The 14,716-nt window shown below is 40.0% G+C and overlaps 1 protein-coding gene across 4 annotated transcripts in view; it reads right to left on the bottom strand.

The window, feature by feature from the left end:
* Positions 1–14,716, bottom strand: part of LOC139605901 (mitogen-activated protein kinase kinase kinase kinase 4) — a 68,129-nt gene that overhangs the window by 24,436 nt on the left and 28,977 nt on the right. For 2 of the 4 annotated variants that reach the window (XM_071457774.1, XM_071457773.1), the window contains exons 12-18: positions 14,063–14,186; positions 12,365–12,481; positions 11,786–11,920; positions 7,039–7,104; positions 3,539–3,874; positions 1,947–2,081; positions 1,488–1,619 (exon numbers count right to left, since the gene is read on the bottom strand). In XM_071457774.1, the coding sequence (XP_071313875.1) occupies positions 1,488–1,619; positions 1,947–2,081; positions 3,539–3,874; positions 7,039–7,104; positions 11,786–11,920; positions 12,365–12,481; positions 14,063–14,186 (1,045 nt within the window). The remainder of the gene's footprint in view (positions 1–1,487; positions 1,620–1,946; positions 2,082–3,538; positions 3,875–7,038; positions 7,105–11,785; positions 11,921–12,364; positions 12,482–14,062; positions 14,187–14,716) is intronic. The other 2 variants (XM_071457775.1, XM_071457776.1) reach the window with 2 other exon arrangements.

Here is a 14,716-nt window from a genome sequence, read left to right on the forward strand (position 1 = left end):
TCTGTACTTGGACAGAGCCTGAAAAGCTGTAGAGCAAAGTGCAATAAAATCTTTAATAACACATCGGGAGATATTTATTACTGGGAATCTAATGAGACTATTTGGCTTCACCATTTTTTTTTTTTTTACATGTCTTAACATTTCAGTGCTGTTCATTCAAACTTCTCAAAACCATGTCCAAATCTTACACATGGTGTGGAAATATCATCTGGGTCAGGGATATTTCTCAACCATTTTCCACAGCATTGCATTCATGATATGGCAACAGCAGCATTGTGAAATCAATACTATATCAGTCAATGTAAGTGCTGCAAAGTATTGTTTCTTCAAAGTGGATTTTTCAACATCTGATTCTTCTCAGACTCTGCTCTACCAACCAGCTGGTGACCTTTCAACCTCTCATCTCCTGGGTCATATGACCCAGTTTCAGAGAGGAAGACACACCCAGCAGAGCAGGAAGAGAGACATGGGAATACCTATCATCCTCTGACAAGTTGCCCACATCCTGCATCTGGCTCCTCTGAACAACCACACACAGACACACACCAATGTTGAGTTTGGTGTCTGTTGTTTCCTGTCTTCTGTTGCAGCACACACACGAAGCTTACATTTTTAAAAATCAGTGCTTGTTGAAGATTACAAAACACTTAGTGGCAAAAAGCTTGAACATAAGACTTTTCAGTTGAATTCAGAAAATGCACAGCTGTTCTATAGCACATTAGTGTCACATTCGATTGTGCTGTAAGCCTCTCAAAAGTTAAGTCCACTCCACTCTTTTATAGCAGCTCCAGTCACCACAATGCAGAGAGTAGTGAGTTATTAACTGCTCTATCGACTCCATATGGCCTCCTGTTAGCTCAACAACATAGCAAACAGTTTTACTGGGCTCCCCTCCCCTCTCTGTAGTAGTTATTAGTTGTTCTATCAACTCCATATGGTGTTCGGTTGGTAAATACACCTAACAGCATATTCCCTTAGTAAAACACTTAGTGGGGGAGCAGTGACATTAGAGGGAAAGAGAAGGTGAATGATCTGTTTTGGAGCGTGCCAGGTGTGTTTATCATTATCCCAGAGATAGATTTAGTTAGAGGAACTTCTTAACAGCCCATGAGGAAAACACACACACACACGCTCACTCACTCACTCACACACACACACACACACACACACACACACACACACACACACACACAGCCCAAAACACAAACACACATCAACAGTATGCCAACCCCGTGCTGTGTGCACCACTTCCGTAGCTTGGCATGACCAGAATACAGGATGCTTAACACACACAAAGACATTATGCCAACCTCATGTGATGCAGGCTACATCCTGTGTCCGGCACGACAATAACAACAAGTTCCCCCTTTCAGTGGTAACCAGGAAAACAAAATCACACAGCAGTTAAATTATGTCTGGTTTACGTCAGTCATCTAACCTGCAGGCCTGTGTGTCATTCAGGAGCTAAAGGGACAGTTGTTACTCACTTTAGGTGGTGTGGAGTCCCAGAAGACATCATCAGTTGGGGACATGGGGGAAAATGGAGACAATGGGGAAATGGCCATATCTGACATAGAGCTGCTGTGAGGGGCCTCTCGACTGGAGCGCAGATTGGCATTCTGGGAAAACAAAAACCATGGTTATTTGTGATTGTAAATTGCTTTTATACATTTATGCTTTTAGCCACATCACCAAAATAAATACAATCCCAGGAAATATGAACCTTGAGTATTTCTGCGTGGTAATAGTAAAAATGGAAATGTGCCCAAAAATGGGACAATGGGGTAAAATTCATTCTCACTCAAGTGGGCAACAGAAAAGAATAGAGTACATAGATACAAAAGGTCATACGAAGCATACGAAAAATAAAGCAGAAGAAGAGGAGAGCAGGATAAAATCATCAAAGTAAATAGTTGACATGTGTGATGTAATATAATTGTGTATACCTGGTTGAGGTGAGCTCTCTGCATGGCTGGGGTACAAGGACTAGAGCTGCTCCCAGAGCCCAGCCTCGAGTGCATCTGGCTGGGAAGACCGGCAGCCAGAAGCAACCTGGCTAAGTTTGATTCATGGAAGTCCATCTAAAACAAAAAACATAAATAAGACTGATTGATCTGTGTGTGTGTGTGTATGTGCCTTGACCCATATAAGGATTGACTTAGTCCTACACTAATCTAAATGGGATCATCACTGACACACACTACAAAACCTACTGTACATCTAAAGGCATGTATGCACTTTACATATAAATGTGTAAACAGAAAAAAAAACATATGAAAGCTATATTAGCAGAAAGACATGGATTGTGGTGATTCTGAGAGATGATGAATGATAAACAGACATAGAAATGACAAATTAGACTGATTTAAAAACTTTTCCATTTAAAGCATCACCTCTGGAGGCCTGCTACTGGCTGATTCTTTAGGGAGGGCTTTGTGGGTAGACATGATTGTAGTACTTACTTTACAACATTTAACAATTCACTGCAGCATGCACTTCAGAATCACACTTGAAAACGTTTTTTAAAGTTACTTTCAAACTACTTTATACAAGACTTACAAAAGTAAGTTTTCTGTCAGAGTTTAGGAATGATCTTAAGACCATTTCTATAAAGGTTTACACATTCTGCCCCAGTCATGAGAGGAGTGCCACTAATCAGTCTGTGACACATGAACAAACATCACAGCTCAGTGGTTTTTTTTAGATGTCCACACTTCCAGATGTACTGTAGACCTGCTGTTACGTCAGACATCAACATCCTCAGCATCAAAAGTTTAAGGTTTTGTGCAATTTCAAGCATTTTGATGCCAATCATCTGAAAGCAGCTTACACTTCTCTAAAGAAAAAGTTAGAGGGGAAACGATAGATGGAGTCGGCATAATCTGTTTTGCCGAATTTAAGTTCTGGAGCCAGACTTCTGAGAAAAATCAAATATAAAATCGTGCTGTTTGAAAAAGCCTTCAAAAAATGACACCTTGGGTCTGTTTCCTGTTCATGGTCCTTGTGTGGTTTAGCTACTGTGCTAAGAATAGAGTAATGAACCACATGTTGTCGCCCTACAAAAACAGTCAGCGTATGCTCTCATGCATTTAAATAGAGAAAATAAAAATACATGAAGCTGATGAACTTGTCACACCTTCTCAGCAAAACTTGAACGTTTCAGTTGAGTTTTCAGAGTTGTCTCATGTAAGGCAACAAATAGAAAAGTCACTGCCGGCAGACTCACTTGCTCCTTGGCTTATTCGTTTGAACTGTGTCTACCAAACATTTCGCTTACTTTCTCCAGACTTTTGTGACCTTTAGATGAGAGAGGTCTATCACCTGAGATAAGGATGACAGGGTTAAACCCAGTAAAAAAAGAGGATGGGAAGGAGAGACAGGGGGAAAGGAAATAAACACATTAAAACTGAGAAAAAAAAACATGAGAAAAAAATAACTGAACTTCATGGAAGTGAGGAGGGACAGACAGACAGGGTGGAAAAAGTGGGATGTTGGGGTGATAAAAGGTGAGAGATGGCTGAGGAAGGCAGGGTTTTACCGCTGAGCGCTGGCTGTTTGCAGGGTGACTGGGCGAGGAAGCAGCAACAGCAGCAGTAGCAGCAGCAGCAGCAGCAGCAGCAGCAGCTGTGTTCCCACTATTAGCTGTTAGCTTCTGGACAGGTGCCACAGGCTTTTCCCTCTGCCTCTGTCTCTCTCTTTCCCTCTCTCTCTCCCTGTGTCTGTGGTCGTGCTGCAGCGACAGGAGCTGGGTTTGGTCCTTGGGCAGGGTGCGGTGGGATCTTCTGCCTGCTGTGGGCTGCTGATGCTGGGCCAGAGGCTGAGGCTGGGGGTGCTTGGTCTTATTCTGAAGCAGCTGGTTTGGAGCCACGGCTCTCTATGTAGCACACATGAGAAGCACATATAGAAACTAACAGAGCCTGGGAGCACCTATATGACATAAGATACATGTATACTGTATTGTGAGGTTATAGTGCACAAGGTTTACAACTTATTGAAGAGGGAACCTTGAGACCTGTTCTTGTAAATTCAAAGATATACGATAAGATATAACGTGATCTACAAGTGGCAAGTCACATTATTACACATACTTCAGAAGGAAAAAAAATCTTTTGATATACAAACTACAAGCAGTGGGTAGTTATGATATTTCAGATGTTCTGTGGCAGTAATAATAAGAGCTGGCAGACTTAAGAAAGGATGTCTGTACTTTGACAGGTCTGATCAAATCTGACTTACTCTTCATCCAAAATTATTACATGAACACAAAACAAGTTTTCACTGCTTATCAACTGAATGTCGAATGCTAGGAAATCGTCACTCCCAGGTTCTGTAGAAACTGACAAGACAAGCCACAGCTGTTGCACAAAAACCTCATCAAGCATATACTGGATCATCAAGCTGGTTGTGCCATACATTCAAAGAATGTTTCTGATTCACTTCTTTCATGTAAAAACATGGACCAACATGTAAAATCATTGATAAAATAGCAATCACTGAAGCTTGGACACATGACAGCAGCTGGTTCTCCAGCCTGAGAATCTGATTTGCAAGCACAACCTTCTCCATAGTAAACACAATAAAAGCACAAGTAAAAAGCCATCGCTGTCATATACAGAGCTCACAGCTGACTTCCTCAAAGTTACAGCTGTCTCAAAATCTCTTTTCTTAAACACCTGGCTGGAGGACGAAGATCTTTCACAGGGGTTGTTTTTCTCTATATTAGTCATTAAATGAGTTGAATGTCATGCAGACTGAGCTCTGGGTTTTCCTACGCAGCCCAGAGAGGATGAATATGAAATGACACAGTGGGCCTCCTGGTTTGATTTGCGCTGAGGCTAGCCACATAAAAATAAACTAAAGACATATAAATACATGAAACTGTACTGCAGTGTATTATACAGAAGATCACTCTGGGCAGCAGTGTGAAGACTTTAAGGAAGAAAGTTCACACAGAAACACACACACAAATACATCGCCGTGTAGTTCCTCCTAAACCGGTAGAGCAGAGAGAAATAATGGTGGGCCTCCTGCTGCCAGCCTAAGACCTGAACATGGCTGCCATGTGACAGCTTATATGAATGCTGCCATTGAAGAGATTTAATGCTGTTTTCTTGAGAATGAGAGAACAATATCTGACACACACTGAACTGAAATACTCAACATATCTTCTGCCAGCCATCATAACACCTCAGCTTTCTTGTTGCGAGCTCTATTTTCACAGCAGTGTTAGGAAACAGTCCATGTCAGCCATCTGCACTTTACCATCCAAATCACCACTGAAGAATAGTGACGTAATAAAAACACCGAGCTGCTCTATTTGTCAACTTATACTGTAATTAAGAGGCAAAATAGTGAAAGATGCGAAAATAGAGAAGTACAAGCTAATACCCAAATTAGATCCTATAATATTTATCTCATGTGAAACACACTGATATTAAACCTTTACATAACAAATCTATGATGGCAGTTAAAATTAAAGCGTACGGCCCACAGTGGAGCCCCAGTGAAGACAAACGTCTCCACGAGCAGTGCCAGTGGACGGACTTCTTAATAATATATGGTGTGTTGACAACTGAAACAGCTCAATATGCCAAAGCTGGCATGACTAACCTCATGAAAGTCAGATTCATTTGTCCAGACACGGAGAAGGTCTTTTATCTTTTTAAGTCCAACTCGCTCGGGTACTGTGTATGTGCAAATATGATACTGATACCAAACTAAAGAGATGACTATACAAGAACTATATTAAATTACAGTGGCTGACAAGCATCATTGCATCATGGACAAAAACTACAGCAGAAGTAAGATGCATCTTAATTTGCAATTGTATGAGGTATACTAAATATATCCATGTCTCCGTCTGTGTATCCATGTCTTTATTTTTACAAATCAACAGACTATCAAGCAGAAGTCAAGAGGTACTCTCATTATATCATAGAATCACAACAGCGTCAGGGCGGAGAGATGAGGGGCTTTCAGAGGCAGATAGGAGAAACAGAGAAAGTGTTTTCAGAAAGAGAGAAGTAACAGTGAAAGTGAAACGAGACATGTTTGGTGAATTTGTATGTCTGAAACCCCCACTGAGATTAGATAGTAACGTTTGAAAAGAAAAACTGAGAGACAAGTTGAAAATGAGATTCTGGAAATGAAAGAGGTTCCACGCTGTGAGAGATGGAAGGAGGAATGAAGAGAGGAAACAAGTGAGGAAAGGACGGAGGAGGCATGCTGGGATCAGCAGAGACAGAAGGGGGGGGGGTGTTGGAGAGGGAAGACTTTAAAACAAGAGTGATGGCATGCTGTGATAAGCATTGGCCTAAAAGCTTGTCAAAATCTGACACTAGTGGTGCAGTGCAGTGTATTCCACTGTTGTCTCTCTGAATCCTTAATGGTCCCCCACACAAATACTGAATTAAAACCTCTAATCTTTCACTGTCTCCATGATTGAAAACTTCAAAATGATGAACTCCCCCAGCCCCAGCAGGGATGTCAGGCAATCCAGAGCATGAATGAAACACAGTCTCTCTCTATAATTTTTAATGCATATGCAGCACAAATCGCAGACACTCGGGAACAATTTATCTTGTTCCCACTTTTATTTTTTCACCTACTCCTCTGCAGTGTCTTATTATCCTGCTCTTTACCAGCCCTCACTCTTTCAGTTCAGGTCAGTAACACTAACACAATTATTTTCTACAATAATCTATTAATCATTTGATCTGTAAAATGTCAGAAAATACCGAAAAAGTCCTGCAGCCCCACTGATGCTCCAAAGATGGAACAAGAGAAAGTTTGTCTATCCACTAATTATCAATATATCGACTAACCCTTTCAGCTGCACATCTTATTCTCACTCATTAAGACACTGTGAGCACATATAATATCTACACACATGCACACACTGCACCTTGTCGTCACTGACCATCAGCAGCAGTACGTGTCAGCCCGTGTTCAAAGGAAATTCCACCTGCTCTCACTCACATGGAAAACAGAGGAACAAATGACAAGTAAGTGAAAAGATAGAGAGTAAAGGTTTGTTACCTGCTCTCCTGTGGAGTCCAGAGGCCTTACTGACACATCAGCACTGCGCTTTCTGCCCGCCTGGTCCTGCTCAGGACACACACACACACACACACACACACACACACACACACACACACACACACACACACACACACACACACACACACACACATGGTTGAAAACAGATAGCCACATGGTTGAATAAAGATATCTTCCAGTAGTTCATGAGTCCATGACTCTGATTACTTTTTATTGAACCCTAACACATGAATTTCACCTTAATTCAAACTCTAAAATCCTCTTGTTCCACATTATTGTTTTCTTGCACAAGAATAGAAGAGGCAACACACACACCACCCACAAACACACACATATACACACACACACAGACATACACACACACACACACACACACTTTAATTAGGGTGCTCTAAGGTCTTGAGCAGAATTCTGAGAGGTGGGAGCTAAAATATTCAGAGTGTGCAAGATGGCATGGAGCTTTTAGCCAACGCCCTCAACTAAATATTTCATTATGACCTCTTTTTGAATTTCTCCTGGAGAATCCTTCTAGGTCCAAATAGTCCAAAGTGCGTATTTTTACATTTACAATGTTTAATTGAACCTACGCTATTTGAATATTTGCAGTGGTTGCACCATTGCCTTTAAATTGTATTTATTCAGCTCGGATCAGAAGGGTCACATTCAACAGTGCTTGAGCTGAAACGGCAGCTTAACTGGATGACAAACCTTCCATGATGAAGTTTGTACATTTGATAACAAACTTCAGTGACCTCTGACAAGTAATCCAAGGTCAGCGTTCACACAGGAGCTCAAGCCAGAACCGAAATGAGTAATAGTGAATGTATAGAACATTAGCACCTGATGTAAATGTGACACAGTGAGTACAGGGACCCACAATCAACCTTAGTGGTTGTACAAATCAACAACTGCAACTATGTTGTCTAGCATGCAACAAACAAACAAGCACTAATATTCAAACCTGTCACAAAACCCTCTTAGCAACAGGAAGGCACACGGTTTGTGGGAAATGTGGTCTCTCAGTGTTGCAGGTGTAAGATAGATAAACATAGCTTCCACCGTGGCCTCATTTATACCTGCTTTCATTAAACTAAAGCCTCTTTTTAATTATTCATGTGAATGCTATGTACTTGTTTTATTATGCACCAAATTTGCAGCAATTTCATGTTGCCAGCAATGTTTGTAGCAATACATGAATTTTAATTGGACCTCTGCGAATTGCTTTTATTATTAATCTCCACATACAACAGCATAAAAGCAAGTCTCATCATAAAGGCTATACAATAACACTGCATCACTACATACAATTTAGCACGAAACTGACACTTGAGGAAAACCTCTTCACAGAGAGGTCAGGATGTCATGTAGACATTCTGCAGATGAAAGATACCAGCTATCCCTGTTCCATCACATCACCCTAACATCTGTGAGAGAACAATGGTATCTTCAGTGAAAAGGGCTTCAGGTGGTTTTTCTTTTTGCTTTATCCAGGGAACAGTTTTGCTGAACATGCATGCCTTTTAGTCATACCCTACCCAAATTCAAGCATTCACACAAACTTGCACCTGGGAGGTTATCCACTATAACCACAGCCTGCTCCTCTTTGCTACTGAGCAGCTCTGCTGGTGCAGCGAGGGGTTCAGAGCACCCACACAAAAACAAGGCTCTACAGCAACACACTAGCAGTTCTGTGAAAGTGTCCTTGGGCACAGTGGTAATTTAAGGTGAATGCTAACATGCTCACAGTAGGGATGCTAAAATGCTGATTTTTGTCAGGTATAATGTTTAGCATGTTCACTGTTTTGGTTTTGTGTGTTAGCATGCTACCATTAGGTAATTAGCACATAACACAACATAAACTAATGTAATGGAGAAATTGAAAGTTCAGACATGATGATGGTGCTAGATGAAGATTAATGATCACCAACATTATTACATCTCAAATTTCCTAGAAAGCCATCCGATGTTTGAAACATTACACTCAAAACCATAAATGACTTGCAGTGGTGCAAGAAGAAAAGTCAAATTTCATAATAACCAATTTCACAATTGTCAAGAGACTTCACTAAAAATCAAAAAAGTCAGCCTTATGGTGGTGCCAAAGGAAAAGGCAGGGGATCATTAAAGTCTTTAAACTTATTCCTCTGGGGACCATGGATGTCTGTACAAAATTACACACCAATCTATCCAGTACTATTTCAGTATGAGCTAAAGATGTGGTCTGACTGATTGACATTACCATTACTAAAGCCATGCCATCAGCACAGCTAAAAACTGAGCTCCTTTAAAGTGTTAAGGAGCAGGGAATGAAAAAGCAAAATCCTTGTAGAAGCCATAACAAGTAAACAAGTTGTTGACAAGTCATAACCAGTAAACCTGGGGTAGTTTTAATAGTATCACTGTAACAACAGAGCACAACGCAAACCACACAAAACCAGGCCAATCCAACCCCTCATCATACAACTATGCACAAGCTGTGTAGTAGCCAGTTCAAACTGCAAGCCGCACTCCAATTGATCTTTTTTCAACACTCATTTATCCTGCTGAAGGTCACATGGGACTGGACCCTGTCCCAGCATGCACTGAAGCAGGGTAGACTGTAGGCAGGTTGTCAGGAAGTCACTCTAACTCAAATGATGACAAAATGGCTAAGGGAGTTGTTCTGTTTAACACAGTTGTGTGATTTCACCGTTGATCGTTTACGTTCCCCAGCAGTGTGGCGATCCAAACCACAGTCGTTTCACCCACTTTTCTAATCTTTGAGCCGCTGACTCACCACTGAAACACGTGATGCCTGCCAAATCAATCAATGTGTGAACCGATTGGAACGAATCAGTTCAGAACCTGCACCTAGCACACACTCACTGAACCTGTCACATAATTAAATGCAAATGCATTAAAACTTAATGAAGCATCAGATAGACTCATTACGCAAGCTGAGCTTAATGGTTTAGAGGCAATCTGTGTAATCAGAATCTAACATGTACAGATCTCTGCCACACACACATAAGCACACCAAATAGACATATAATATAACTAGACAGATATTAATAGCATTGAAATACAGTGTCTTCTACATGAAGAAATCACAGTCACTAACCTGCTCAGTGGTGTAAATTTACTCCTATTGAAACTCACTGATGTGTGGGATAGATTCATCAAGCATGTGTTAAAATTAATGACTAAAAAATGGATCTGCAGTAGTAGAGAGGGCTATGAGACACTTCACCTTTTACCCCTGGAGCAAACATACAGTCACATACACAACTGTTACAGTTTCTCTATTACTGTACTGCCATCACAAACTAGTGATTTTTAATTTCCCACAGATTTGTGTGATGTTCTAAATTACGTTTTATTAAGGTAAAAGATATTTATATAACAACGTCTTTGAAGTGAAATACCTGCCTCTAACTGCAAACTGTAGAACAGAGCCAAAACAAAAGATTTCTGAAACTTCTTTGATCTCCTACTCATACAAAACCTATCAAGTGCTGTGAAACGGTAATTTCTGTTATATTTACATATAATGTATATGACCTGTTCTTTTAAATATATTTAATTCCTCAAGATGGCATTTAAACTGAGAGAGATGGGAGATGGCAGTGAAGTTGATGGAAATGTGTCTGAAAGGTCATTTTACATCTCACAAAGTTTTGCTTTGAACAGTTGATAATTATAAAATGTACAGAATTATAAAAAAAAACAAAACTTGTGTGGCTCGCCGCATCAAGGAGAGAATGTTTTTATCACCTGGGTACGAGGCTGACAGGTGCAACCACTACATTAATGCAGCGTGCATCAAACACGACTTGAGCTTACAAGTTCATGTGTTAACTCGCTGCAGGATGAAATATGGATAGAGCCTGACACACACGAAAAAGCACACACACTCGCCTGCCACAAGATGTTCCTTCTGGAAAGTAACTTGGGTTTTTGGTAAATAAAGACATGAAGCAATTCTTTTTTAACAGAGTCTAAGACATTTATACATGACATGTTGTTTCAGTTCTCATGTCAGTGTAAGGGGCGTTAAGGGGTGTCAGTCCATTGTGAAGACAGAAAGAAGTAACTAACACCTTAAAACTGCATTGATCAATCTCTTTCTATGAATACTGGATGTGTAACGTGAAATGGGAAACTTAAGTGATGCAACTAGCAGTGGTTACCTAACCCTGCAGTTCCTCTTAGCGTCTTTTGGCACATTGTTTTGATTTTTACGACCCACAACTTAACAGTTTTGTTTAACTCTGACAGCCCTCATCAGCATAATTTCCGTCACAGTGAGCGGCTGTTTTTGGCAAAAATTGCTCTAATGAATGCACCAAATGAATGCACCAAACAGCAGACAGACACAGTTAGCAGCTAGCTGGTAAACACAGAGGAATATTTAGCAGCTAAGGGACAAGATATTTCGCTCAGGAGCTTATGGTGAAAAGAAATCTTACTGATTGTAGTAGAAAAATGTCAGGTCATCACCAAAGTCAACCAGATTTGTCCCCTCTGCACCAACTGACCAACAGACTGAGTAGCAGCACCATCCAGTCTCTTCGCTAGTGTGCCTAAAAATATCGGCACATTTCTGAATGATTTCTTTGTATTTCCAATAAGACTCAAGGAAGTGGAATTCAGTCTATAAAAAACCTAAAGGTTAGGATTACTGCATCATCAGGTCACCGTCATGTCTAGTCACGACCAATACAAAGTCAGACGTTCATCTCTCTACCTGTCTCCTGTCGCTCCTCCTGTTCCTCTCATCCAGAAAGACTCTGTTGTCATGGAGATCAAGCTCCTCCCCAAGAGAGATTTCTTGAAGCTCCGCCCACTGAAAGGCACAGTCCGCCAGCTGCCGCCGCTGCTGCTGTGGACAGAAAACAAATTAAGGGTTATAAAAGAACAAAGCAAACTCCGCACTAAATCAAGACAAAGTAATTTACACTAAGATAAACTACAGGAGAGGGATTTTGTCATTTAGCTGACATTCTTAAGAAATACAACCTGCAATGAAAATTAATCTTTTAGAAATTCATCGTTTCACACAGTTATAGTTACTGTGGGTCACATAATATTCATACAAATAAGAGTTTCCACGGCTAAAGGAGCAGAGTGGGCAGAGTGAGGATGTGACTCAGCAGGTGGAAGGTGATACTGAACTTCTTCTAAAAATGTGGTTTATTAACGCTCCTGGCTTTCAGTAAATCTTCTCTTCCTCTGAAAATGATTTATGTTATTTTTATCTTACCTCCTTACTGACCTGCAAGTGCTGAGTCATTACAGAAGAAAAATGTGAATAAGCAGTACTTACATCCTCTAACTTTTGCCGTTGCTCATGTTGTTGCTGGATCCTCTTCTGTCTGTCAGCCACTAACTGCTGCTTGTAACGTTCCTGCTCCGCCAGCTGCTGCCTGTGCTGCTGTAAAGCCTGGACATTAATAAATGTATTTATTAGATTTTTAATAGAATTATTAAAAATTATACAGTAGCCTTTTCAAACTGTGGAGTCTTTGCTTTAAGGGTTAAAAATAGTGAGCTCACCCGAGACCAATAGCTAATTTATGAGATAGAAATAGGATTAGATAGGATTAGGACTAATTGATTCCATTTTTAAATGTATTTTATATATACATGTCTTGATCTCACAAAAGCTTTTACAGCTCATATATTGAAGCCAACAAGCAAGAATCTTTGGTGTGGTCATTTGGGGTTTGTCTCCAAATCCTCCAAAGCCTTTTATCACCTCAAAAATCTCACTGAAGTGTGACCTTTTCTCTCTCTAAGTGACACAGAACAACTGATGCATGCAGGCTTGACTACTGTAATGCTCTGCTATCTGCTCTACCTAACGCAGAACTCTGCAGCCCGGCTGCTGACCAGGACCAGAAGGAGCCAACACATTATCCACCTTTAGTGAGGCAGCTTTTAGCTTTTATACTGCAAGCTGCTGCAACAGTCTTAGAACCTGAGAGCAGCTGCAAGTGTTGAAATCTTTCAATGTAAACTTAAAGCCTGGCTTTTGATTAAGCACGGGTTATAGACATTACTTACTCTATTGCATTCACTTATTTAACTGTATCTGTTTGTTTATTTTTATTCTATTTTATCTGTTATTTTATTATTATTTATTTATTTATTATGTTTTACTCTTTTGTTTTTGTTTTTTTTAATGTAACAAAATGTATTGTGTCTAAATGTCTAGCCTTCATCTAACTCTAGTTTACCTATCATCATCATTATTATCATAATTATTATTGTTGTTGTTGTACATTTTCATTGACAGCATTTTTATTTGTTTTGTCTTTTTAATCTATTTAATCTATTTTTTTCAATCAAGTTTATAATTCACTCTGTTTTGGTCTACATTGTTCTGTCTTATTATCAGCTCATCAGTCACTTTGATTGATTGATTGATTGATTGAGCTCCAAATGGACATTTTAATAGTCTCATAGAGAATAAATTAATAAAATTTCTAACTTTGAGTTGATCTGTAAATTTCTAAGATGCCTGATGCTCGTGATAAACAGCTCAACTAAGTAAGTGAAGTTCATAACCCTAAACTGTATGTGGGCTGCAGCAAGTCACACCACTTGCTAAGACTAAAAATATTAGTAATCAGAACTGCGGTGTTTTCTTTATTCATTAATCTGACAATTATTTTCTCAATAAAAAACACAATTTCTTACACCACATGGTGTTGTCTTTGATTTATTTGTTTTAACAAAGAAGAACATCAAACTCAAATTTAAGAAACTGGAACCAGTGACTATTTGCCATTTTTGCTTGAAAAACAACTGAAATGTTAATTAATTAATTTTTCACCTCCATTAACAAAAACAGCAAAATAAACAACAATTTCAAAAGGGTCCCCTCACTGTTCGGTGCTCAGGCCCTAAAGATAACGATGAACACAATGGACTAAATTCCATGTGCTATATTTTGTTTTTCTGTTATATTACTACAATATGAATACATGTGTGCAAGCTTGCAAATGAACTTGAAGCCTACCTGTTGTCTTTGTTGACCCCCACTTCCTCCGTGACCTCCCTCTCTGCCTCCTTCACGATCTTCTGTCTGCAAACGAAGAAACTCCCGTCTCAACGTCCATTCACCAGGAACATTCACTATGGAGCTGAGAGAGCAAGTGAGAGTCAGAGAGAGAGAGACAGAGATAGAGAGAGAGAGAAATGGTGTAAGTGATGGTAATGGAGACAGTTATGTACAGAGGTACCCGTGAAAAAATGGGCACAGTTACACAAACACACACTTAAAGCTCATCCTAGGAGAAAGTGCTCAGCTCCTAGTGCCATCTGCTGTTTGATGTCCAGGGACAGTAAGAGAGAGGCCAGTGCATCTGTCCATTAACATAAAAAACACACACATGCCCTGTAGTGCTTCATTAGCAATGATTGTGCTGAGCACTTAAGCAGAGGGAAAGTTCTCATAGTGACATGTGTGTTAATCTACTGATGTTGCACTGATAACGACAGTGATGAGACATTTTTCAAAAATCACTGAGACACTGCACGTTGATCTGGATTCATCAGTCGTGTTTGTTTGATACCATATTACTGAATCTCTGCATCTGAAGGAGTTCATTAAATAAACATTTCTTTCTGGAAATCTGCGACAACTGCTGTGGTTCTCAATGTCTCTACTACA

Source organism: Trachinotus anak, unplaced genomic scaffold (genome assembly GCF_046630095.1).
Source record: "Trachinotus anak isolate AG129_WGS33_773 ecotype Australia unplaced genomic scaffold, CSIRO_AGI_Tana_v1 ptg000021l, whole genome shotgun sequence".
NCBI classification, from domain to species: Eukaryota; Metazoa; Chordata; class Actinopteri; order Carangiformes; family Carangidae; genus Trachinotus; species Trachinotus anak.